The following is a 27,646-nucleotide window of genomic DNA, read 5'->3' as shown; positions in this document are numbered from 1 at the left end:
TCTCTGCGCAGCCCTTTCAGATTGACCATTATCTTGGATGATCTGCTTCCTCCCATGTAGTTTTTTTCCAATCCCATTGCCTCCCCCTCCCCACCAAGTCCTCCCCCTACTCCGAGGACACTGCGCCTCCACGGTGGGCCCAGCACCTTGCTCCCAGCACTGTGGGCAGCGGGGACTAGATATTGGGCTTTATGCTATAAAATAAATGCAGTTTTTAAAAAGTAGACACAAATTCATTCGTAACAGCAAATTCTGAATATTTCTATTTCTGCATTTAAACTACAAGCATTTGAATACCTATGAAGCCAGATACTATGCAAAACACTAAGATCAAAACACAAATAAGATGACATGGTCTGCTCTTAAAAATCAAAAAGCAGGGGCGCCTGGATGGCTCAGTTGGTTAAGCATCCAGCTCTTGGTTTCAGCTCAGGTCATGATCTCATGGTTCATGAGATTCAGTCCCACATTGGGCTCTGTGCTGACAGTGAGGAGCCTCCTTGGGAATTCTCTCTCTCCCTCTCTCTCTCTCTGCCCCTCTCTGGCTCACTCTCTCTCTCTTCTTCAAAATATATAAATAAACTTAAAAAAAAAATCAAAAAGCAGTCTAGCAGAGGAAGCACAGGCTGCTTGGTGAAGAGAGGGACAACATTGGCCAGAAGAATGCCCCTCTGTGAGCACACCAGCATAATGAGGGATGGGCGCTGAAAACCATCCATTTCTGCAGAGCCCCTCTGCCCGCTCCATGACTAAGTACTGCAGGGACACCGAGGCAGGTGTGATTTTCTCTGTTCCTCTCTAACACATTTCCCCATATAAAAGTTTTGCATGTGTAATCCCTCCCTGGAGTCAGTTTCTCAGAGCATCACACTTACACAGGGGGCAAGTCCTGGGAAGTGGTCCAGGCAGAGAAACAACCCTCAGGAACAGTCAGAGCTGGAGAAGAGAGTGGATATAATGAAGGGTGAGAAGGTGAGGCTAAAGAAGCGGCTGGGGCCTGAATGCTTATCCCAACAGCAAAGCACAACCATCAGAGAGTTTTAAGCAGACTAAGGACGTGAACGGATGAATGCATAAACAAAAATGTGGTCTACGTAGACAATGGAGTATTATTCAGCCATGAAAAGGAAGGAAATTCTGGCACAGGCTACAACGTGGAGGAACCTTGGGGATGTTATGCTAGGAGAAATTATCCATTCACAAAAAGACAAATGAGGCATGTTGAGTAGTCAAACTCATAGAGACAGAAAGGAGAACCGTGGTTGCCAGGGGTTGAGGGAAAGGGAATGGGGATACGTTGTTTAACGGGTACAGAGTTTTAGTTTTGCAAGATGAGAAGAGTTCTGGAGATTAGATGCACAACAACATACGTATACTTCCCACTGCTGAAACTATCTACTTTAAAATGGTGAAAGTGGTAAATTTTGGGTTAGGGATATTTTGCCACAATTAAAAAAAAACCCCAACATAGTAATGACAAAAAGAGAGAGAGAGAGAGAGAGGAAAAAAAGAAAAAGAAAAAGCACTATGGCTATAATGTACAGACTGGATTAGGAAGGCAAGACTGGAAGCTAGAGACCAGTTAGAAGCTGCTAAAGTAACTGAGGCAAGAGGGGACGGTTGTCTGATCTGGGCAAGTGCTGGTGTGCATAAGTGAAGTGTGTGGCTTCCAAGAGAGCCAAAGTGGGAGAGAGACAGGCTGCTGCAGCAAGGGTGCTGGCTTGGGCAGTGGGTAGAAAGTGATCGATGATGCCACCCGCTGCCTGCATGATAGGGTGAACAGGAAGAGGTGGGGGTCAGGGAGCGGGGAAGATGGCAGGATCCGTAGCATTAGAAGCTCCAGTCGGACATCTAACTGCGGATGTTTGCTAGGTGGTTGGACGTACAGACTCAAGCCTCAGCTGAAAAGTCGGGGCTGGAGATACAGATCCGTAAACCCCTAGCGCTTAGAAAGGTGGTATTTGAGACCCTCGGAGTGAAAGAAATAGCTCCGGGAATTTGGCCTTGGATGCAGACTCAGCAATGACACAGCTGGGAAGAAGGAGAGACACCCGTGAAGGAGACTAAAAAGGGAGAGCCAAAGGTAGAAGAAAAAATGCAGAGCCAGAAGGCCAAGAAAGAGCTTATTTTACTAATGTTACGGAGATCAGTCAAGGAAAATGATTCCTCTCTTCATGCAGTTTGTACTTCTAGACTGACATCGAAATGAACATGCACAGAGAAGCTTAGTAATATGAGAGTAAGAAATAGACCCTTGCAAATACGTAACTGTCAAATATTAGAGGACTGAATTCTTAGTTCCCACCTCTTAGAAAAAATAAAGTGTTAGTAATACTACTTCACACTGGCTGTAAACTGAAAGGTGTTATACTGATGGATATTATGTCTACCTGTTGTGGGATGGCACCACTTCTGAGCAAAGTGTGGTTGGATTCAGACTCGTGCCAGAAGTGTACATAAGTTGAAGGTCAGGGGGAAAAAGTAGCCAGGAAGGCTTGCAGACGAACAGCAGTCAGGTTGCGAAGTCAGAGCAAGCCGCTGAACAGAAACTAGACGATCAGATAGGAATGCATGAATAGTGGAGAGTTAGGCAAGGTGTAAAACCCACACACACAGTGGACAAAACATGGAAACAGCGGGGGATTGAGTGTAGAACAGATATGAGGCACCATCTGTCTCCCAAGAACGCTTAGAAAACAAGCACTGCTCAGCCTCAGCCAGTGAGCTTTGTGGTAGGTGTGGATACTCACTCCTTCTTTCCCTGCCTCCTTCCATAATACATTTATAGCGGCTTAGAAGAAATTCCCAAGTGTGACAGGGTCTGTAGGAGATATCAGGAAAAAGGGACACATAACTGGAGACCACACTGATGGAGGAGCGTAAAGATCCTGACATAGAAATTTAGAAACACATGCATTACATGTCTGTTCCTGTTAAATGGCTCTTAGCGCTCTCCCGTTTGGGATAGCAAAACTAAGCACATGCGAAGCACTGGGCCCATCTGAAAACGCAGAGATAAGGATATATCTAATTTTCATGCTCTGTTATTTGTATCCACTATAGAATATTATGAGATGCTTGGATGCAGAAGAAAGGATATGTCTAAAGAGTTGGCCATAAGGACTTGAAAATGTATAGATACAGATTCGGAAAAGTGAAAAAGGTCCAAGAAGTGGCTTAAAGATGCTTTTAATTAAAATGGGATATAAAAATATTTTCAAAATACCAACAATGAGAAAATGATGGTGTTGGGGAGTTGTTTCCTACTCCTCACTTTTCAAGATATCATTGGTTTTAAAGCATTGTATGTAGTCTCACCCAGATCATCAGGTCAGAAAGCTGTTTCTCACCAGTATACACGTAATCTTTACAACAAAAGCTTCTAGTGTATATCAGGACGTCACATCCATCCTTTATAACAAATGTTGGTAATAAAGATGCTCAATAGTCATATGATGGTGAGGTTGCATTCCAGATCCTACCCATTTCCCATTTCTAATAGCCCCTTTGTATTAATTGCAAGGTCTTTAATTCTTGCTATCAAAAGCAAGTTAACTGTTACTTTGATGGCAACTGGATGTTTCAAACCATCATCCTGACTACAAATGAGTGAACTGCATGCTGCACTTAGAGGCACCTTGCATATTTCAAAGAGAGGTGTAGAAATATGTCTTATGGTGGAAAATAGAGTGGTGGGATTTATACATAAAATCCAAGACTACAGCTGCCCCTCTTTTATTATTTTTAACTTACACACAATCTTCAGTAGTTTCCTGTCAAGATAGAAACTTTACATTGTAAAGTTGGAAACATATGTGCATGTGACGTTCAACTACAGAGCACCGGGACTGCTTTTCAATAAGCATGAAGCACTGGTACAAGAACAGAGTTTTTTTTCAAGGCCATTACCTTGAAAGGCCATAAATTTCCTCCCATGATGTCACGGTGCAGACGCTTTTGAGTTATTGATCAGCTTTTAAAAAATTCAAACTTATGTTATCCTGGATACTAACGCATCCTAGTGAGCATCTCTCCTATTTATGGTATTTCTGGAGTTGTCACCACCTCTAATCTGTGGCCATGACTGTAAGGTTTGTCATTTGGCTGGTAAGGAGGTGTCAGAGCATATGTTAAAATAGCTTTAGAAAAAGATTTCCACCTTCAGCCGCTGGAGGATCTGTTGCTCTTTGTGATTGGTTCTTTCATTTTATACATTAAATGGTGTGAGTGGATGAAAATTAGCAGCTTTGCCACAAACTTTTCTTCTTGCCCAAGGTCAGCATTCAGAGTTCACCAAGAGAGCATCATGGGATTGGGTAAAGCGAACTCTATGCACCTGTTGGTGGCACTGGAGCACCCTTTCCAAGGGAAAAGGCCAGCATTGCATACACTGTTGGGCATGGCAGTCAGAGCCACGAAGGGCTGCAGGGAAACAGGACAGGATGTGGGGAAAGCCAACAAATCCCTTCCCTTTAGTCTGTTGTGACCTGGCCTCCACAAGCGAACGCTTTCTGGGGCTTTCTGACTCACAGCTTGGGAAGATCAGAGCAGAGCAGCTGCTTCCTGCTTAACTGTTTTTCGAGCGGAACATCTACTACTTTTTCAGAAAGTGTTTCGATATAAGAAGGAATATAAATGCATTGTGAAAATGGTGTTTTGTTGTAGGAAAAAAAGCCCTAATATTCAAAAAAGATAGGTCTTGGTTTCTTTATTCCATTTTATTAAAGACTACCAACAGAAAAATACAAAGTTATTTCCCCTCAGAAGTGAAAAACTATTAATTTATTAAGTCAGTATCAGCTCTCCTAGTCTACCAGAAAGTTATATCATAACAATAATTAACATAAATAGCGTTTACTTTGTACAACAACTGTATGAAGTAGCTCCTATGATGTCCATTTTACAGATGAGGAAACTGAAGCACAAGGAGGTTAAGTAATGTGCCCAAGTCTTAACAGCTAGTGTGCGACAGGGTCAGGATTTAAACTGAGCGAGTGGGGTCATGAATCAGTGCTCTTAACTACTATGTGACACTCAGAGAGTTACTAATAAGCAGGAAGAAAAATTCTTACCTTGTCATAAGCAACAGTTCACTAATCTCTTAGTATATGAGACTATATTTTTTACCTAATTTTCCAATGTGAAATTTGGGGAATTAAAAAAGACACACAGCCTGCAAACTCGTTTACTTTTATCACTAGTTCTAGGCAAAGGAAATGCTTTATGGGTTTAAACAAGTCAAATTCATGAACTATTCTGTCTTGAGAAAACTAGCTGGCGGTTTGTATTCATAATATCATGTCTTTACAATGAAAGAGCAATGGAGCTGCGTGAAGACTTTTTTCCCTTAGGGAAAGGAAATTCAGTTAAAGGTGAAACATATCCCTGGGTGAGCTGAGAAAGAAAGTTGGAGGCATCTGAGAGGAACCCAGCGGAACTTGGTTTCCACAATTCTCATATTTAACCACGAAATTAAAATTAGGCACAGGGCTAGATTTTCACGGGCATCTGCAGGTTAGTCAGCGAGTTTCAAAGAGTTCACACACTCTTCTTTCTATTCCTTTAAAAATTTCACTGTCTGCAGGACCTGAGAGTTTTGGTTGCTGAGTAAACTTGCTCCTGTATTAAGTAATGACGTAAAGGGGCGCCTGGGTGGTACAGTCGGTTAAGCGTCCAACTTCAGCCAGGTCATGATCTCGCGGTCCGTGAATTCGAGCCCCGCGTCAGGCTCTGGGCTGATGGCTCAGAGCCTGGAGCCTGTTTCCGATTCTGTGTTTCCCTCTCTCTCTGCCCCTCCCCCGTTCATGCTCTGTCTCTCTCTGTCCCAAAAATAAATAAACGTTGAAAAAAAATTAAAAAAAAAATAATGACGTAAAAACAGTTAAGAGTTGACTCCGAAGAGAAACAGGAAACATGGCAAATGTGGGTAAGGGCATTACAAAGTTTGCCAACAAAACCAAATTTCTAAAACATGACGATTTGCTAAGCTATTTTAAGTAACTCAAGAGAGAAAGCTAGACACCCACAAGCTAATTCTTTTTCATTTTGTCCCCTTTGAATCAGAGTTCCAGCCAGATGTTGCAGCCTAATGCAGCCAATAGAAGAATTTTTTTTTTTTTTTTTTAATTTTTTTTCAACGTTTTTATTTATTTTTGGGACAGAGAGAGACAGAGCATGAACGGGGGAGGGGCAGAGAGAGAGGGAGACACAGAATTGGAAACAGGCTCCAGGCTCTGAGCCATCAGCCCAGAGCCTGATGCGGGGCTCGAACTCACGGACCGCGAGATCGTGACCTGGCTAAAGTCGGATGCTTAACCGACTGCGCCACCCAGGCGCCCCAAAAGAATTCTTAAGAATAATAATTGAAAAAGATTTAAACGGTCAAGGTACAAACACACAAAGGGGTTATTATAATGTAATGTTTATTAAACTAAATTGAAAAAAGATTATTTTATTTTAAGTTACTCCATTTCAGTACACAAAAGAAATGGTCCACAGTAAAACAAAAGTAATAGTTTCAAGAATGTTGTTTTATTATCTGTAGTTCTGTATGCATTTTAGCCTTTGATGCCTGTCTCTACCACCATAACCAACGCAGAGGGGTTCAAAAGAAAATTGTGACACAAACTAGATCACAGAGATGGGAGTCAGGTAAACTCAAGCAAGCAAACCAATACCAACGACCAGTAAAAGTGCTGCTCTGGATACTTATAGACCATATTTACAAAAGTCAAGTTAAACTAATAGGTCATTGTGTACACGCATTAATATTAGTCCTTTACATTTATATATTTATGTGTATTTGTATTATCAAGTAAAAAGATACGTTTTAAATTATTTATGAAAAATATATAAAATGTGAGTGATACATACTTCCATTTGAGTGCCTGTTCAAAACTCAGTGCTTAAAAATATCCAAAATATATCCTGACAGGAGATATTAAAAGTGAAAAACATAAGGAAATAATGAGTGTTAAATATGATTTTAATAAGTAGAGAAGGTGGACAGAAAGAAGATCTACATCTAGGCAGGAACCGCACAGGATAAACCAGACGAAGAATCAGAAATGAAAGATGTACGGTTTTCCCCAAGATCGATGTCCTGTGAAACTGGACAGAACCAAGGGACTTTCAGGATAAGGTAAATGAATTTTAAGTTTCGACAATGAGTTCATGCCATCACCAGCCGCATCACCAGCCGATGCAGAACCGACTTCCTCCTAGAGTTTCATTAGGAAGCGTTCGTGCCTTGGACATTTAGCCTACACGGTAAGCTGCAACGTCAGTTCCTTATTTGGCTTCCGTTAAGAGGAAAAGCGTGCCATGTGCCATATAATGACCTCACCCAACTTCAGTAGGGATCTGCTTTACTGAAGAAACACTGGATGGCATCAGCCATCCTGCCAAACACAAGCTGGGCTGGAATTCTCGCACCTCAAGATTTTTTCCTCCTCTGAGGACAGAGGTCCAGAAGGATTGGGGCAACTCACGCCGGTGCAGAGGGCCCCCAAATCTCCCCCAGTGTGCTTCCCAGCCATTTCGGTCGGCGGTGTGGTGTGGTGGCCGGGGCCGACCTGCTAGTTGAGGCAGGGGCAGCAGAAGCAGCAGACGGTCCGGCAGGGCTTTTTCTTGGTGTGCTGCACGGCTTTGCGCACCTGCACCTTGGCCTGGCCGGTGTAGTCGACGGTCTTCTGCACGTTGAGCTCGATGACGTTCAGCGTGTCGGCCTGCTCTTCCACCAGCACCGCCATCCGCAAGAAGAGCTCGTGCACGTCGCGGATGCGGTTCTCCAGCCGCAGCAGCTCGCGGTGGCGGCTCTCGATCTCGTTGAGGGCCGCCCGCGCGCCCTTCACGTCGGCCAGCAAGTTCTCGGAGAACACGTCCCACTTGCCCTGCTCGAACATGTCCTCGATCTGGTCGCCGGAGACGTCCTTGCCCATGATCTCCAGCTGGCGCTGGATGCGGATCTTGCAGTTGTCGCGCTGCTTCATCTCGGCCTGGTTGTACTCGTACATGGCGCGCTGGAAGGTGCGCATGAGGGCGCTGTACTGCGCGCGCGCGATGCGCGCCACCGCCGAGTGCGCGCCGTGCTGGGCCTCGGCCTCCTCGCTCAGTGCCTTCATCGCGCACAGCTTGCGGTGGATGTTCTCGCCCCGCGCCTTGATGTCCTTGGCGATCGTGTTGGTGTCCCGCTTGATGCTGCTGAGGCGCCGCACGGACGTGAGGAAGCGGGCGTTCTGCTTCCCCAGCCGCTTCACGTCGGTCATCAGCTGCTGGTTTTCATCCTGAAGGTCCTGGATGTTTCCGTACAAGGACTGCAGGATGTGGTCCGTCTCGAACACGATGTCCTCACGGGGCGGGTCAAATTCGTCGTCCCCGTCTGGGAACTGCTGGTCATAGTTCTTGGTTACCTCCAGAAGTTCGGCCAGCCGGTCCTTCATTTTGCCTGCAAGTAGAGACTGGGGTTAAATTCCTCCAGAGGAGTCCAATATTTGCATCGAGAGAACTGAAGCTTAAAATAAAGAAATGTTCTGCACAGCACTTCCAATTCTTTATTGCTGGGTGTAGGTAACTAACACACTAAAGGAGCTAAATATTCTCTGACATGTTGCTTACAAGTAAAGGACTAATATGACAGACAGGCATGAACACGGTCATACTTTATAGCCCATAAAGCATGTGCAGTTCATTATTACAGGTGCCCAGAACTCAATCAGCAATTTACAATTTTAGATTGCATTGAGAACCAATCACTTTTTCTTGCTTTATGTTTTCCAATAATTGCAAATCAAAACAGAGAATAAGGAAAAATAAGAAGAAAAGATTTGGAAGGATAAAAATGTTTAAATAAGGACAATCAAGGTTACTTACAAGGCTGTGGGGCTAGCTCTAAGTGCCCTCTGGTTTTTTGTTTGTTTGATGTTTGTTTGTTGCCTTTTTCAGCACCAGTAAGCATCCCCAATCCCATACATCATGACGATTCTTAAAACAGTTACCATATAAATCATGACTTAAATTTTTTTCTCTTAAAAATGTTATAAAAGTAAAACACACTTGAGTAAAACAACAAAATAAAGACTAAAATCTAATAAGGCAGTACAGAATTTGAGAGTTGAAATTCCCTTGCTCCTCTGTTCATTGATACATACTTCAGTTTGAGTGTTTGGGAGGAAAAAATCTGAGAATATATTCTGATGGAAGATATTAAAAGTGAAGAGATAAGGAAGCAGTTAAGTGTTTAGTGTAAGTTTAATAAGTAGAGAGGTGAGCAGAAAGACGACACACATCTAGACAGCAATCACATAGCGTAACCAGATGAAGAGTCAGAAATGAAAGACATTCAGTTTTCCCCAAGGTCCTTAGTGGTTAAGCGTCATTAACACAACTACTTAAAATTTTTTTATATGGGAAATTTCAATCATACATAACCCTCGTAGCAATAATATAACACACTCCCATTTAACGATCACACAGTAGCAATATTTGCCACTTTATTATTTTTTTTTTTTAATTTTTTTTTCAACGTTTATTTATTTTTGGGACAGAGAGAGACAGAGCGTGAACGGGGGAGGGGCAGAGAGAGAGGGAGACACAGAATCGGAAACAGGCTCCAGGCTCTGAGCCATCAGCCCAGAGCCTGACGCGGGGCTCGAACTCGCGGACCGCGAGATCGTGACCTGGCTGAAGTCGGACGCTTAACCGACTGTGCCACCCAGGCGCCCCAATATTTGTCACTTTAAATGGCTTTTTGAAACAAGTCAGCAGCTCAAGCAGAATTTCCATGTTTTCATAGGGTGGTTCTGATTATTTTTCTACTTAGCAAGTTAAAATAATGTTCTCTATGTCCACATTTTTTTCCAGGAAGTGAAAAATTTTAATTTTTAGTTGCATGTATATATGCCAAAATAATGAACATTTTCCCCTCATGGACAAGATTTTGTGGCTACAAAGATTCTTTCTGCTGTATAATCTGCAGAAAAGAAGAAAAACATAGTAGCATGTAATGTATACTCCATCTCTGAGGCATCTTGATCTCAAATTAAAAGCTTCTCCAAATTGAAGTAATTAATTTTATTTCGCCATGGAATGCTGACAAGTTGGATTTAGTGATAAATGGGAAATGGGTGAAATATTAACCATAGCCTCTCATCTTCCATAAGCATTATTTACACAAATTAAGCAGAAGTTTTATTCCAAGATGGTGATTTTTAAAAAAATTTTTTTTTAACGTTTATTTATTTTTGAGACAGAGAGAGACAGAGCATGAACGGGGGAGGGGCAGAGACAGAGGGAGGCACAGAATCGGAAGCAGGCCCCAGGCTCTGAGCCATCAGCCCAGAGCCCGATGCGGGGCTCGAACTCGCGGACCGCGAGATCATGACCTGAGCCGAAGTCGGACGCTCAACCGACTGAGCCACCCAGGCGCCCCTAAGATGGTGATTTTTATATAACAAATTATCCTGCTTAAAATGCCATTTCTGCTATCTGGTGACAAAAGTCAATACCCGATCTCCCCAGTGATAGGTGAGTGACTCTTCCAGAGGCAGGACTGAGGGGCAGAAAAAAGACCTAGGCTGAACCAAAACGATGCCATCCCATAGTTTGAATTTCCTAATATCCAAATATTTCCTCACTTTGAACAAAATTTAAAAACAAACCACAAATTGGGGGAAATTGTAATATATGGCAGGTAATGGGTTAACCTACTTAATACATTAAAACCTTCTGCCATAACCAAACAAAACCAAACCACTTGCCCAGACAAAGAAAATGAAGAAATACAAATGCTCCAGAACATAAGAGGCGCTGATATGTATCAGGTGCTTACTGTAATGCCAAGTGCTTTCTAGGCACTTGTCACATGATACTCTCTTCACTCTTCATACAGACTCCATGAACTAAGTGTTGTCATTATCAGAGATGGTAAGTGAGCCCAGGGAGATTAAGGAACCTACCCTTGGGTGCCAGGAAGTGAACAGCTGGGCCCCAGAGCAGTCCCACTTAACAACTACATGAAACTTCTTCAGGAAATATATAAAAGTGAATCAGGATGGACTTTACTACTAAACAAGGAAATGCAAATTAAACCACTGAGATTTTTTTTCCCCACCAAGTTGGCAGGATTTAAAAAAAAAAAAAAATGATGATGATGTTTAAAAATTGGTGAGGATTCTGGGAACTCCGAAAAAATGCTGGTAGGAGAGAAAACTGATAGAATCTTTCTGGAGGGGAGGTTAGCAATTGTATCAAAAGCTTTTAAAATGTGTATTTGTTCTGTCACATATACATTTATTCTAAGGCTACATGCAAGAGTGTGTGAAGCTCATTGCTGCAAGTATCTCCCTCACCATACAGTTTTTACAGAAATTCAGAAATATTTTAAATGTGTAAAAATGAGCTATTGGCTGATAAACGACGGCAGTTCAGGAGGCTGTCTAACAGTATGGGAGTGTAAATACCATCTCAGGTAGACAAGGTAGGTAAAGGGAAGAGCCTGTGCACAACCACACACACATCCTGAAACAAAGACTTACGTAATATATGTCAAAATGTTAATAGTTGTTTTCTTTGAATTGTGGCATCATGAAAGATTTTAATTACTCCCTTGTGCTTTTCTGTGTTTTCCAAAATTTTTACGATGCCCGTGTAGATTTTATAATTAAATAAAATCCCACAAGACTATAAATATTATTTGCTTGAAGGATTAATTCCTTAAGGTCCTTCTTTAAGACACATGCATTGCAATCAGTTAACACCTGATGTGACCTGGGAAAAGTGCTTCAGCTAGAAGGTGTGGAGTTAAGATGTATCTATCTGCTTAAGTTAGTATCTAATACAGTCTACTATGCAACAGGTAGACAGTACAGAGAATGGATGAATTTTGATGACCAAGGTAATAATAGGTGTCATCCTTGCTTTCTGGCCAAAAATTGGTTGGCACTACTGTAGAAGGTAATTGGGTGGTTAAGGTAAAGCAACACACACCACAACATCAGGAATCTGTTTGTTGGTTTCCCACTAGTCCTAGACAGGTCCCATGCTCTGTATTACTACCCTAAAGCCAGTAAAAAGCTACTGGGGGGGGGGGGGAATCATCTCATTCATAATATGAAGAGAAAAACACACTTTGATCACACAGAAAATGGCCTTGGAGGAAGATGTTTAGAGGTAGTCATTCCTTCTCAAGACCTCAAAACCATAAAGGCATGGATTCTAAATCAAGTGAAGGCCTGAGTTCATCTGAACGCTCAAGTCCATAATCAGGTAAGGAGACAGAAAGAAACAGTGTGGAGAATTAAAGATTCTCTATGGGGGTGTAGACAAGAAGGTGGTCTTTACCTTGCCTTCCTGCCCACCTGGCCTGACCCAACCCACCCCAGATGAGTTACTCCCACTGACCCAGAGGTCTTCTGCCAGGGAGCAAGCATTAGGAAAACTACAAGGAAGTCAACCAAAATCCTAGCAGAGAACACAAGCAGTAACCTGTTTGATATTGGCCATAGCAACTTCTTATTAGATATGACTCCTGAGGCAGAGAAACTAAAGCAACAATTACCTATTGGGACTTCATAAAAATAAAAATCATCTGCACAGCAAAGGAAAGAAACAACAAAACTAGAAGGCAACCTTTGGAAGGAGAGAAGATATTTGGAAATGACATATCCGGTAAAGGGTTAGTATCCAAAGCATACAAAGAACTTATAAAACTGAATACCCAAAAAGCAAATAACCCAGTTTAAAATAGGAAGAAGATATGAATAGACATCTTTCCAAAGAAGACATACAGATGGTTAACAGACACAAAGAAAGATGCTAATCACTCATCATTAGGGAAATACAAATGAAAACTACAATGAGATATCACCTCACACTAGTCAGAATGGCTAAAAGCAACAACACAGGACACAACAGGTATCGGTGGGGATGCAGAGAAAGGGGAACCCTTTTACACTGTTAGTGGGAATGCAAACTGGTGTAGTCGCTCTGGAAAACAGTATGGAGGTGCCCGAAAAAAGTTAAAAATAGAACTACCCTATGATCCAGCAATCGCACTACTAGGTATTTACCCAAAGAATGCAAAAATGCTGATTTGAAGGCATACATGTACCCCAACGTTTACAGCAGCACAATCAACAATAGCCAAATTATGGAAAGAGCCCACGTATCCATCGACTGGTGAATGGATAAAAAAGATGTGGCCTATGTACACAGTGGAGTATTACTCAGCCATCAAAAAGAATGAAATCTTGCCTTTTGCAACAACGTGAATGGAGCTAGAGAGTATTATGCTAAACAAAACAAGTCAGAGAAAAACAAATATCATGTTATTTCCCTCATATGTGAAATTTAAGAAACAAAATAGATGAACGTGGGGTGGGCGGAAAGAGAGAGGCAAACCAGGAAACAGCTTCTTAACAACAGACAACAGAGGGTTGGAGGGAAGGTGGGCAGGGGGATGGGTAAAACAGGTGATGGGTATTAAGGAGGGCACTTGTGATGAGCAGTGGGTGGCAAACATAAGTGATGAATCGCTAAATTCTACACCTGAAACTAATATTACACTGAGTATGTTAACTGACTCGAATTTAAATAAAAACTTGGAAAAATTAAAAAGAAAAAAGAAATTTAAAAAACACAAAAATACGGGGCACCTTGGTGGCTCAGTCAGTTGAGCATCCGACTCTGGCCCAGGCCATGATTTCACGATTAGGGAGTTCGAGCCCCACAGGGGGCTCTCTGCTGTCAGCACAGAACCCGATTCGGACCCTCTGTCCCCCTCTCTCTCTGCCCCTTCGCCACTCATATGCTTCCTCTCTCTCTCTCTCAAAACCGATAAATTAAAAAAAAAATTAGAAAAAAACAAAAATAGAAAAAAAATGTCAACCAAGAAGCTATTTCTAAGACTGTCCCCCAAAAGGTTAAAATGTATTCCTTGCTGTAGTCACACCAAAATATAGAAGCAGGTACAGAAAGAACTTCAAACTGACCTACACATCCAGTGGCTTGATTCTGTACTGTGAGATCCTAAAAATGAAACTAGGGAAAACAAGAAGGGAAAATCAAACAATTCTATTGACTGTCCTATCTCACTGTGACGAAGAATAACGTAATAAATTTTAGTAAACTGTATTCATAAAGTTGCTAAAATAATGCTAAAATGTGCTTTGATTCACAAAGAGATGAAGAATTCAAAAGAAATTTTATGACCAACTACCAGAAATCTGCTTATGTCTTCTAATTTTTTCAGGCATGCATATCATCTGTCTGGAGAACAAGATCCCACAGGGAAGGAAGGGGAAGTTTCCTAAGCCTTCTTTCATTGGGCAATTAGATAGAACTTATGTACAAAAATATATAGGAACAGAGAAGTGGTGGTACCTCAGTAGTTCTCACACTTTAGGAAGCGATAGACTCTTCTGGAGAGCCGCAAACAGTACAGATGCCTGGTCCCCTGAAGTTTCTGACTCAGTACATTTAGGTTGATCTCCAGGTGATGCCAGTGCACACCCAAACTTGTGACCCATTCCATAGATAATTATCATGGCAGTTTTTTATTCATGAATATAATGCAGTTCTGGACAACTTAGAATAGCAGGTTGGGGGCAATCTTGAACAAACTCAATAGGGAAAGATTCAGAAAGACAGGAAATGAAAGATTCAGAAGGTAGGTCTCTGCATACCTCCGAAGGTCAATGAGTGGGGGGTATAATACATACATAGTCTGTATACTCGATGCTACAAAGAACAACTATGAAAGTTCCTACTTGCCTGTAAGGGAACCGTTGTCAGCACAACACATGGTCATATTTCTGTAAACACAACAGGGTTATATTTCTGATCATAAAAGAAAAACTTTACGCCTACTTATTCTAAGGGGAACAAGAACAAACCCGTTCATACATGGTTACAGCTAAATTGTATAACCCACCCAAATTCACATATTGAAGCCCTAACCCCAGCACCTCAGAATGCAATTGTATTTGGAGATAAGAACTTTAAAGAGGGAGTCAATTTAAAAGGGCTCTATAGGGGTACCTGGGTGGCTCAGTCGGTGTCTGACTTCGGCTCAAGTCCTGATCTCAGGACTATACACAGTTTGTAGGTTCAAGCCCCACATTGGGCTCTGTGCTGACAGCTCGGAGCCTGGACCTGCTCTGGATTCTGTGCCTCCCTCTCTCTTTGCCCTTCCCCTGCTTGTGCTCTATCTCTCTCTCTCAAAAATAAATAAACATTAAAAAAAATTTTTTAAGGTCTTTATATAATCCATACATTATACATTAAGCAATACATACATTAAGCAAATTTCGCCTATTACCAAAAAACAAAACCTTTCTTTGTTTCACAGCAATATGTTAAAGTATCTTTGCAAGCAGTGAGAAACTTCAGACATGGGGATACACAATTCCATGCAGGGCAATGTACCAACCATGTGAGGTTTATTATGAAACTCAACTTGTAGATTTCAGGAGGGGAACAAACCCAAAAGCACAAAAGGGCCGTCCTTTCTGTATTTATGACAAAGAAATGTTTTAGAGACTTTATTTCTCTTTACTTGAGTTCAGAAAGTTTAGGATTCTTGTTTCAATAGGAACTAAATAAAACACATTTAGAGAGAGAGACACATACGCACACCTAGGCTTTGTATACAGTTATAGCTATTAATGAAACTAAAAAGATCCTGCCCCAAGACAGATGTTCCAAATGAGGACTTTTGAGTAATGACTCCTTACTGCAATAATGAAGTGCCCATGGTCTTATTTTCAGATTGTACAATCTATAGCTCCTAAGTCCTGGTTTTAGAGCAATTTTTTAAGTCTTGTAAACATAAAGTGATGATTACAAATCAGAATGTGTCTTTATGCCTAGGCCCACCACTGCTCCATATGGCACCTTCATGAGCCTTTGCGGAGGGACCATATGACATCCTTGTGAATGCTAGAAGAGTGCCCCCTTCTCTGAGTGATGCAGCCCTATACCAGGGTACAGCATCTGGCAAACTGGGCATGGGATGGATTTCTAGTCTCTCTCTGTGGCGAATCATCTGGGTATGGGGTGCAATCTGCACAGCCCTGTATGGTTGCCTTGAACACTCCTTTCTTGGCCACCTTGTCCAGTCCCTCCTGTCTAAGCAGCACCACAGACATCCGGTGGGGCCAGGAGTCCCATAGGTCCTATGTCACAGTAAATTAGCAGTCACCTTTCCAGACACACCATAAGAACACAACCCTTAACCAGCAACAAGTGTACTTTCCCAAACAGGTGGATTCAGATCCACAAATAATTTCACTCAAACGAGTAAAACCTGGTATTCTGCTCTGTTTCCTGATTTAAAAAAAAAATGGCACATCTAAGAGGTAAAGATCATTCTTTGAACTTCTGAAAATTATAGGCTAAAATAGAAAGAGTTCCTAAAAGGTCTTATCTTTTTGCTGCTGCTCTAAAACAAAAAGTTGCGTTGGATCCAAAGTGCATTGGCAAGAACACAATTATTTAATTTCTTGGGGTTCACTCAAAGCACAATTTCAGAGTCTGGGGAGTGGGAGTCAAGATGGATTACAATTATAAAACTCTGAGGCTAGAAGAAATAATAATAAATGTCGTGTTTCCTCTCTAAAGCAAAGCCAAGAGTTTTTCCAAAGCATTTTGGGAGAATCTAATCTAAAAGAGCAGATAGTCTCTACTTTTCAATCACTCTACTCATTTGATGCTCCCTGAAATCTTTGCTTTTCAGTTCCCTCAATCATACTTTTTGGCCAGTGTCTGAAGCGAGGGCAGTCTGATATGCATGGCCAATAAACAGCCAGTGGGGATTTTACTTACTGCAATATGCTTTTGAATGCATTCTGCAGATACACACTGTACATCAAAGCAGCCACTCCTGTGTTCAAATCTGCATCTGCATTCTGCTCTATGGCTAACATTTATCAGGTATTTGTAGAGTGCCCAACACAGCACCAAGCACCGTGCAATCCCTGTGAGGCCCTATTGTCATCCCTGTTTTTACAGGTGAGGAGGAAACTTGAGGCCTAATGAGTTAAACAACTTGCTTAAAATCACAAATTTCATAAATGTGGAGCTGAGGCCTGAATCCAGAAAATGTGACCACAAAAGCTACACTAGCTTCTTTTTCCAGAGACTTATAGTGAACACTTTGAAATCTTTAATCTTCTGGGAACTGTTTCCTGTCTTAGTGCGTTTGAACTGCTATCACATACCACAAACAGGGTGGCTTATAAACAACAGAAATTTATTTCTCACAGCTTTGGAGGCTGGAAGTCTGAGATCAGGGGGCCAGCAAGGCTCCTGGTGTGGCCTGCTTCCCGGTTCATAAATGGCTGTCTTCTCGCTGAGTCCTCACAATACAGTAGGGCCAAGCAAACTCTCTGGGGCTAATTTTAAAAGGGCATTAATCCCATTCATTAAGACCTCATCCTCATGACCTAACTGCCTTCCAAAGTCCCACTGGGGATTAGGATTTCAACAGGTGAATTTTGAAGGACACGAGCATTCAGACCGTATCCCCTTCCCTAGTTGAGGTTTTGTAGCTGCAACAATTATCCGCATCTAATAACCTAGATCTGAATGAACACATGAAAATCTTTTCACCATTAGAACCATCACCTTCTTTCTCATAATAATGTCCTTACATCAAGAGTTTCCCCAACAACACTGCAATGTTTTGGCTGTTAGAGCCTCTGTTACTCTATCAGGCAGGAGTAACTCATCACAACTTGCCAAAAGTCCACAGAATTAACATTCGTAGATAATTCTCTTATAACTGATTCACTGTAGTTAGGACTGACATAAGTGCTTGAAATAACAAAGCACTGATACTTGGAAATACGAGTTTTACAGTCAGGAGCATGAAAGTGATAACAGAGGAAAAGCTAACGAATGAGTTTGGTAAGGGAGGGAGTGAAGAGAAGAGCACTCCAGGATCAAGGTTCAAATCACCGATACACGTTTTTCCAGTCTTATCTGTATTAGCATTTACAAACAAAAACAGCTGCTGTATCCTATGACTGATTTGGCTTTGGCCCTGGAATGTGAACCAAACTTGTGCCTTTAGGAAAGACCAAAGAAAACATCAAGGGGAATAAATGCTGAGTCCAATATATCTTTGATTAAACTTTCATATTTTATAGCTATTCCATGGGGTATTTTTTAAAAAAGGAAAACCGACCGAGTTTTTGAGAATCATTAATGACCTTTTCTTTCCCAACTCATAATGATGGTTAAAGGACAAGCTCACAGAATTTTTACATGTTTCTTTCATATTCTCTTTCTCGTAGACAAAGTCCTATGAGCCACTGATTCTAATCCTGTTGGCTGTCTACTCCTTTTCAATTCTTCAAGGAAACAAATCGTTATTTTTAGTTGACAGTTTTTACACCCGCACAGAAAAATCTCAGTTATCCAACATCATCAATGCAGGTTTTTCCACGTAAGTGACATTTACTTAATTGAAACTCTCCCCTCAAATGTGAAAGGTGCTCACTCATTTTTTTGTTGGAAATCCTCTTCTAACATGCATTGATAGGGGTGTCTAGGTGGTTCAGTCCACTGAGCATCTGACTTGGGCTTGGGTCATGAGGTCATGATCTCAGTTTGTGGGTTCAAGCCCCACGTCTGGCTCTTTGCTGATGTCTCAGAGCCTGGAGCCTGTTTGGGATTCTGTGTCTCCTGTCTCCCTACCCCTCCTCTACTTGCTCGCATGTGTGCTCGCGTGTGCGCACTCTCTCAAAAATAAATATACATTTGTAAAAAATGCATTGATGTATTTCATTCCTTAAAGAGAGGATACTGGATACAATTTATTGATGACTCAGATTGTCATTATTAACATCTTTGAACTCTGTGGTGATACACTTTCATTTGTTTCCAAATGTTTCTCTTGCCTCAGGGTTAAAATGTCAAACCTTTCCTCAGGTATTTCCATATATATACTGCCACTGATATTCCTCTCATTCCCTTTACAGGTTATAGCAGAAATTTGGTAAGAAATTAGATAAAAGCCAAGCATTTAGCAACGGTAAGCTACACGTGGGTCAGCAGCCCTCTGGAAGCAAACCTACTAAGTAAAGAAAGGAAGGAAAAACTAATGTCAGTGACAAACTGAGTGTCCAATATGAGTCAGTCTGTGTACCAGACAACTGATACGCAGTCCATCAACAATATTCACAATAACTTTGTGAAGAAGGTAACAAAATTTTCAGTTGACTAGGAACTGGATCCCAGAAAAGTTAAGTTCCTTATCCAATTCAGCCCATCGGTAAGTTAAGAAGGCTGGGATTTAAGCCCACATCTGTCCAGATCCTATGTTCATGTTCTGTCCACTCAATCCTGTGCTGAAGCTGTGTGAAAATAAAGGAAGGGAAGGAAAAATAAGATAAAAACAGAGAGGGAGGCAAACCATAAGAGACTCTTAATACAGAGAACAACCTGAGGGTTCCTGAAGGCGGAGGGGGGTGGTTAAATGGGTGATGGGCATTAAGGATGAGAGCTGGGTATCATACGTAAGGGATGGATCACTGGGTTCTACTCCTGAGGCCAAGAATACACTGTATGTTAACTAACTTGAATTTAAATAAATAAATAAAAAGGGGTTGAGGGAGGGTATGTGGTATAAGTGTTGTTAAGAAGAAACATGTGTCATCACTTGGACATTTCCCTCCCTGTAGACATCTCTCTCCAACTCTGCCAGCCAAGAGGCACAGAGTTGCTTATCCAGTTGGTGAATCTGGAAGGAGAAGCTGCCCATGGTAGCCCAAGCTTTTCTTCTTTCTTCCTTTTGAAAGTCGGCTTACCACCGAGAACCGAGAACTGGTGTCCTCTTTTGCTCTGCTCCTGGGTGGGAGTGCAGAGGTCAGCTGCTGCGGAGGGCAAGTCCATCTAATTCTAGATTCAAGGACATACAGCAGAGTTCCCCACCAATGAAGCCACTTCCTCCAACCTGGTCTTTATTGATAACAGAAGTAACACTTTGGCCTCTGGGTGCTTTTTCCTTCTATTTCCACTGGTATGGAAATCAGATGGATAAAGGGAAGTGATTTGTGTTTCCTCCTCAATCAACCCCATAATTATGTCAGATAAAATCAGAGAAGCAGAAAAAGACTTTAGTGACTATCTTGCACCACACCTTAGTTTTAAAGATAAGGAAAGAAACGCTCATTGTATTTAAGTAACCTACAAATAATGGTGAAGAGATGGCTGTTAGCAAGGGGGGGGTGGGAAACTCTTATGGAATAGACATTTCCACTGATAGCAAAAAGATTCTACCATATATAAAGCATTTTCATGAGCCTGGCATATACTGGAACCTCAATAAAGGAAACTTGATAAATAATTGCTATTAATTTTACTAATACCACATAGTCATCATTTCTATGATGTGATGACTGTCTGTTCACATGCTATTTTCTTGACCCGACCTCCCAAGTGCCCCATTCTCTTTCTCCAAATTTGTACATATTCTTTGTGGAAGATTGAAACAAAAATTCACTGCACATTCTGTGCAGCTCTTCCAGTCAAGACGTATAGACTATTTCTCAACTCCTCAAATTTGTGGCTATGGGACTTGCTTTGGCCACTGGGACATGAGCAAATATGATGATGTAAGTAGCGTCTTGGAAAGCATTGTGCAAAAGGGCTTTGCCATGGGGAGCCCCAGTGCAACACAGCAATAACTACCTGATACAGAAACTGGTACCTAGAAGTAGCACACTGCGATAACAAAAACCTAAAACATTCAGCAATGGCTTTGGGACCAGACAGTGGGTGAAAAGCAGTGAGGTAGCATTTAGCAAAAACTGGGAAAATGGCATGCAAAATGTTAGTGGAGGTGGGGAAGGTGATGAGGAAACTGCAGCAGTCAGGGGAAAGACAGCACACATTACGACGTAGCAGCAAGACAATAGGCAAAGCCACTGTCTGTGGCAACACAAAAGATCGAAAATGCACACAGTGAATGTTGGATCCAGCTGCAAAGCTCTCCAGGCAGAAGGCTGAAAATGTTCGTTGAGTGCTTCTAGCTGCATATAAGGTTCTGCAAGGGAGACATGAGCTTAAAAAAACAAAAAACCAAGAAAACAGAGTGATCTAATTAGTAAGCATTATGTAGAGCAAAGAGAGAAGAGCCAGAATTCATGAGTTTGGAAAATAAAACCGTTTACCTCTAGTCTCTTCAGCTGGAAGAAAAGATTTTTATAGTAAGAAGTGGCTTCAGAGTAAAGACCTTTGTAAAATTTAATGTGGTGCCTAGAAGGCCTTCTCAGCTGGGCAAGAGAAGGGCTCTGAGACTCCCAAAGGTGTTATTACCTCATGGCAGCCTGACACTCAGCCCAAAGTAAACAGAGATCTGTCTTGAAAACAAATGGGGAAGAGGTTTTAGGGGCATGGACTCTATGGGATTCTTGGGAAATCCAGGTTAGTTTTTTTTTTTTTTTTTTTTTAACGTTTATTTATTTTTGAGACAGAGCATGAGTGGGGGAGGGTCAGAGAGAGAGAGGGAGACACAGAATGTAAAACAGGCTCCAGGCTCTGAGCTGTCAGCCCAGAGCCCGATGCAGGACTCAAACTCACAGACCGCGAGATCATGACCTGAGCCGAAGTCAGACGCTTAACCGACTGAGCCACCCAGGCACCCCATGGGAAATCCAGGTTTTAAAGAGAGTTTTACTGATAAATACAGAAACAAGACAGAGATCATTCAGAGGAAAGAGGCCTCTGGGTGCCTGCTTTTCTATGAGCAGAAAGTAGGCTAAAGAATCTATTTAGAAGCAGAAATAAGCCATTTCTCATGGGAAAAGAGGAATGTTTCAGAAGGTGGAGCCAAGAGCAGGGGAGAAAATAGATATCAGTGAACTAGTCCTGAGAAGCAGAACTGGGTCTTAATCAACCACCCCCTGGGCCAGCAATGGAGGGACCTAGCAACATGGACCTGGATAGAATTGCCGTGGAACTGAGATTGTTGTGTATCCTATTAATGTGCTTCTGGTTTTGTTTTAATAGATTACGTATTTTGGTTGTCCTTTCCCTATTTCATCACTATAGGTTAGGTGTGTATGGGGAAACATTGAAAGAGCTGTACCTGCAGGGGTCCCATCTGTGTCCAGATTAATGCAGATCATGGATAAGCCTCGACTTAGAAGCTGGTGCCATAATATGAGACTCCTGGGAATCCCAGGGTGAAGGGGAGCATAGGAGAAACGTGAACAAACTTTGCCAGAGGCAGACTACACATGATTGTACAAAAAGGGCCACAAATTCTTAGCTGTACTTCTCAGCAAGAAGTTGTGTCTATTTCTCTACCTTTTGAATGTGGACTTGGCCATGAGACTTGCTCTGATCAAGAAGACAGTAGGGGCGCCTGGGTGGCGCAGTCGGTTAAGCGGCCGACTTCAGCCAGGTCACGATCTCGCGGTTCGTGAGTTTGAGCCCCGCGTCAGGCTCTGGGCTGATGGCTCGGAGCCTGGAGCCTGCTTCGGATTCTGTGTCTCCCTCTCTCTCTGCCCCTCCCCCGTTCATGCTCTGTGTCTCTCTGTCCCCAAAAATAAAAAAAATTAAAAAAATAAAAAAAAAGTAGAATGTGGCAAAGAGAAAGAATGAAATATGGCCCTTTGTAGCAACGTGGATGGAACTGGAGAGTGTGATGCTAAGTGAAATAAGCCATACAGAGAAAGACAGATACCATATGTTTTCACTCTTATGTGGATCCTGAGAAACTTAACAGAAACCCATGGGGGAGGGGAAGGAAAAAAAAAGGTTAGAGTGGGAGAGAGTCAAAGCATAAAAGACTCTTAAAAACTGAGAACTGAGGGTTGATGGGGGGTGGGAGGGAGGGGAGGGTGTGTGATGGGTATTGAAGAGGGCACCTTTTGGGATGAGCACTGGGTGTTGTATGGAAGCCAATTTGACAATAAATTTCATATATTGAAAAAATAAAAAAAGAAAGAAAGAAAGAAAGAAAGAGGACAGTAGAACAGTAGAAATCATGATGCAAACAGAGGCTTGAAGAGCATAGCACACTGGGGCTTGCCCTCTCTTGCTGTGGGGAACATGGAAGCCACCACGTGGAGGCTCAGGCCAGCCTCCTGGAGGATGAGGACCACACGGAGAGAGAGGCAGCCCCCAGCTCACACACCACTGCCTCTATATGACTGAGCTCAGGTGACCCGAGTGAGAGAAACACCCAGTACTTACTCTCTGCCACACAGTACTCTGGAAGCTTTATATGAATTATCTCATCTAATCCTATGACTATAAGAAATCACAGTATGATTTGGGGGGTGGTTCGTTATACTGACAAACCATCTCTTCTTTCTTTTCACGTCAGACAGGTAATGTGCTGACGTCGTAACAAGGTTTAAGGGTGGCGCATGTCACAAAACAGCGTGAGCACCCAATCATCATGCTTATGACCTACAAGAGGATTTCAAACCACCTCTCCTCTAAAGAGAACCTAAGAGAATGACATGAATCCTGGATAAATCATAATTTTTAAAAAGCAAATGTTCAGGCATTAAAATGAAAGTTTGGGGGTGCCTGGGTGGCTCAGTAGGTTAAGCGTCCGACTTCAGCTCAGGTCATGATCTCACAGTTCGTGAGTTCTAGCCCCGCGTCTGGCTCTGCGCTGACAGCTCAGAGCCTGGAGCCTGCTTCGGATTCTGTGTCTCCCTCTCTCTCTGCCCCTTCCCTGCTCATGCTCTGTCTCTCTCTATCTCAAAAATAAATAAACATTAAACAAAAATTTAAAAATAAAATAAAATAAAATAAAATAAAATAAAATAAAATAAAATGAAAGTTTGTTGCTCTGAGTTTTAAAATACAAACATAAGGGGCGCCTGGGTGGCGCAGTCGGTTAAGCGTCCGACTTCAGCCAGGTCACCATCTCGCGGTCTGTGAGTTCGAGCCCCGCGTCAGGCTCTGGGCTGATGGCTCGGAGCCTGGAGCCTGTTTCCGATTCTGTGTCTCCCTCTCTCTCTGCCCCTCCCTCGTTCATGCTCTGTCTCTCTCTGTCCCAAAAATAAATAAAAACGTTGAAAAAAATTAAAAAAAAAATAAAATAAAATACAAACATAAGTAGCATGGACCAACGGACTGTCCTGATAGTGTATGTCCCCTACTTGGTGATTGTGGCTCCCTTGCCTACTTGGATTTTAATGCAGTGCACATTTACAATATTCTGTTCATATTGTACACAGACATTAATATAAAGCATACTCAGAAAGGAGCATGTGTCTCTTACCATGTCTGAGGACAGCCTTTCTTTCCTTTTGAAGACTGTGGTCATAATCATAGTAAAGAGAGAGAGAAAAAAAAGATGCTAAAAAAAGGTTATCTCACACACAAGCAGCCTCTGCAAGAAAGGGCCTGCAGAAACCGTTTAGTAATGAAGGGTGCTAAGTAGGAGTTCTTGAACAGTGGGGTAGGACAGTGCAAAGAGACCAGGCACTTTTAACCTTGGCTGAGTTTCAGTCTGATAAGAGATTCTGAGAACTTGAAGAGCCAGTTCTGAAATGGAGGTAGATGGTTTCAAGTGTATCACAAGTCTGCCGTTCAGAATGCCAACATAAAGAACACTGGGCAGACAAAATGCACCTTCCAAACATGACTTTACTGCCATTTCCCACACCTTCCTTTGTCATCTGGGACCGGAGACGTTTCTGGCTATCATGCTACAAAGAATAAAAATTAGTGCGCGAGGTTTCTAAGGAGCATCGGAAACTGATGGTGACCCTATTAATCTCTCAGCGTGTTAAAGGCAATGAGTTTATTTCTTTTCAGAGTTGTAGAATCTGCTCCGAATTCCACAGACACTCAGGGAAATGTAGGAGACTGGCAATCCGCCCCTGGGTCTAGCCTGGACTGCCTCACTGCCTTCAGGATTCCCAGCAGTGAGAGAGGGCAACACCTAATAGATGAGTGCTTTTCAAACCTCCGCTTATGTCACATTTATTCTCTCCACCTTATCTTCCCCAGGTAGAAATATCTTCTGCATGGGATGGTGGACAGAATTAAATGAGACAATCCACATAAAGCTCTTCAAAGAGTGCCGGGTTGAGTAAGCTCTCTGAATATGCTACTTGCTATTGTCTCTTCTGTGATTTTTAATTCACTCAAAAACCCAAAGGATGTTCAGCAACCATTAGTATAAACAGTGCATTTACTGATACACTATCAATAGTTTATTACCCATCTCGCCTACAGTCGTAAGTAAACATTAATATCTGTGCATTACTGTGTTATTTAGGGTGTTAAATAATTTTTGTTGCGATTCTTTCACTGTAAAATCTCTTTTTTCTGAGTATGAAAGCAACACATGCTCTTTCTTTTAAAGGAGGAGGAGGAAGAGAAGTCAAATGATACAGAATGGAAATTTAAGAATTCATATCCTCTAATGCTACTATATGTAACTCTATAAAATAACCAGGGATAAGTCTAAAACATTTTCTTCCAGACTCTTCTCTATTTAGAGTCGTAAATACTTAAGATGCAGGCTTCAGCACTGACCCTGACCCTGTGGCATATGCAATGGCTTCTTGCTAAACCATAGGAGCGCCTGGGGTTTCTTCCCACCTGGGGCCTCCCTCAGGGATACAGGCCCACAAGAAGGTCCTGCTATACTCTGTACCACCACCACTTCTGTGCAGGTGAAATCAGGAACAATGAAGACAACTTGGAAACAGGAAGGAAGTTCTAAAAAGAAAGAGAATCCTCCTGTTTTGCTTTCACATTTAAGAGTCTCAAAATGGTTTCCCCAACTTCACATACCCCAGAGATTGTGAAAGAGTCTAGAGGTGACTAAGTCGGTCTGAGGACTGACATCTTCAAGATTTAGTGTTTATAAAGTCAGTGACCAGGTTTTCTTTTGGGAGCAGATTACCAATTAAAAAAATTTTTTAATGTATTTATTTGTTTATTTATTTTGAGAGAGAGACACACACATACAGAGCATGACCAGGGGAGGGGCAGAATCACAGCGGGAGACACAGATCTGAAGAAGGCTCCAGGCTCTGAGCTGTCAACACAGAGCCTGACATGGGGCTCAAACTCGTGAATCGGGAGATCATGACTTGAGCCAATGTTGGACGCTTAACTGACTGAGCCACCCAGGTGTTCCAGATTAACAATTTTAATTCAGTAAACATCCATGGAACATCTCCCTCATGTATGTCTCAGAAAGGTAAGCCCTATTCCCCACCCCACTAGTAAAATTTTGTTCTTAGTAGTGGTGGGCTTTGTTTTGGCTTTCAGTTGGATACAGGAACATGTAGGGAAAAGTCTGGCTCTTCAGCTCACTGATATGAGTCCTGACGGCAAATGTGGTGTGGGAGAGAGGGTACTCAGCCAACTGTCAGAGGACTTATGCCAACATCCATCCCCAGCTGTACAAAGTTGAGCAAAACATCTCATGACTCCCAGTGTCAGGTTCCTCACCTATAAAATGGTTATGACACTACCTGCCTCATAAGGGTCTTTGTGGGGGGAGGGGATCATTAAATGATGTAAATAATACATGCAAAATCACTCTATAAATTTTTTAACTATTTTACAAACATGGTATTAGACATTATTATTTTGCACCATTGCCATGCATAGTTTATTTCACCAGATTATTTATTCAAAATACTATAAGTACTCCTCCTTAGAAAACATATACAGACCACGTGATCTAAAACCATCCTATAAAACCACACAACTATTCTATCACCAGTTTCTGTATTATTCTGATTACTCAGGAGATAGAATATTAATGCCCTAATTTTACTCAGAACCACAAGAAAGTATGAATTAGATGTTTTTCTTTTTTCTTTTTAATATTTATTTTTGAGAAAGAGAGAGAGAGAGAGAGTGGCAGAGCACAAGCAAGGGAGGGGCAGAGAGAGCAAGGGACACACAGAATCCAAGCAGGCTCCTGGCTCTGAGCTGTCAGCACAGTGCCTGACCTGGGGCTCGAACTCACAGACTGAGAGATCATGACCTGAGCCGAAGTCAGACGCTTAAACAACCGAGCCACCCAGGCACCCCAGATGTTTTTCATTCACTGTATGAAGGAGGGCCAAGGAAACAAACTCATTTACAATGAAAGTTTTTATTTCATGGTGAGTATCTTACATTTTGCCTATCAAAGAAGACAAACAGTGGCTCCTTGCAAAACAAAACTAACAAAATAAAAAGCAGGATCTGATCAAATTTCTTACACATTTACCCCAATATAAACTCTTCCACAAAAAAGCCATGCTGCTTATTGCTATGAAGAATCAACAGCTAAAGGTGTTGACCTTTTAATATTAACAGAATTTAAAGTTCCCCTTATTTCAGAGCTTCTATTTTGGATAAAAGGAAAGTTGAATCTTTACAGTGATATTGGTAACAGTCATAATTGGAATCAAGAGATAAACTCCTACCTGTCCAAAATTGCAGAAAATTCTATACTGAAGAATAACTGGGTCTATTCTCCTATGCAGAGACTGTCAATACCCACGTAGAATAATTTCAACAACCATAAAATGCGTAGAATTTTAAATATCCTAACTTTCTGTTGAGCATTCATGATAATTCAATTTTAACATTATAATAAAATATCTCAATCTTATTAGCTAAAATACATATGTCAGCATACAAATGATGGCACGTTAGGCTT

The 27,646-nt window shown here is 41.9% G+C and overlaps 1 protein-coding gene and 1 non-coding gene across 7 annotated transcripts in view; both read right to left on the bottom strand.

Moving 5' to 3' along the window:
* Positions 1–6,405: 6,405 nt before the first annotated feature.
* Positions 6,406–27,646, bottom strand: part of STX11 (syntaxin 11) — a 46,913-nt gene continuing 25,672 nt past the window's right edge. For all 6 annotated transcript variants that reach the window (XM_047859317.1, XM_047859322.1, XM_047859321.1 and 3 more), the window contains one exon: positions 6,406–8,446. In XM_047859317.1, coding sequence (XP_047715273.1) covers positions 7,578–8,446 — 869 coding nt within the window. In that variant the 3' untranslated portion in view covers positions 6,406–7,577. The remainder of the gene's footprint in view (positions 8,447–27,646) is intronic.
* LOC125166943 (small nucleolar RNA U13) lies at positions 23,330–23,433 on the bottom strand. The gene has a single exon (XR_007152641.1). It is a non-coding gene; the product is annotated as a small nucleolar RNA U13 (small nucleolar RNA).

The sequence above is a fragment of the Prionailurus viverrinus genome, chromosome B2 (genome assembly GCF_022837055.1).
Source record: "Prionailurus viverrinus isolate Anna chromosome B2, UM_Priviv_1.0, whole genome shotgun sequence".
Lineage (NCBI taxonomy): Eukaryota > Metazoa > Chordata > Mammalia > Carnivora > Felidae > Prionailurus > Prionailurus viverrinus.
This window is presented reverse-complemented; position numbering and strand designations above follow the sequence as displayed.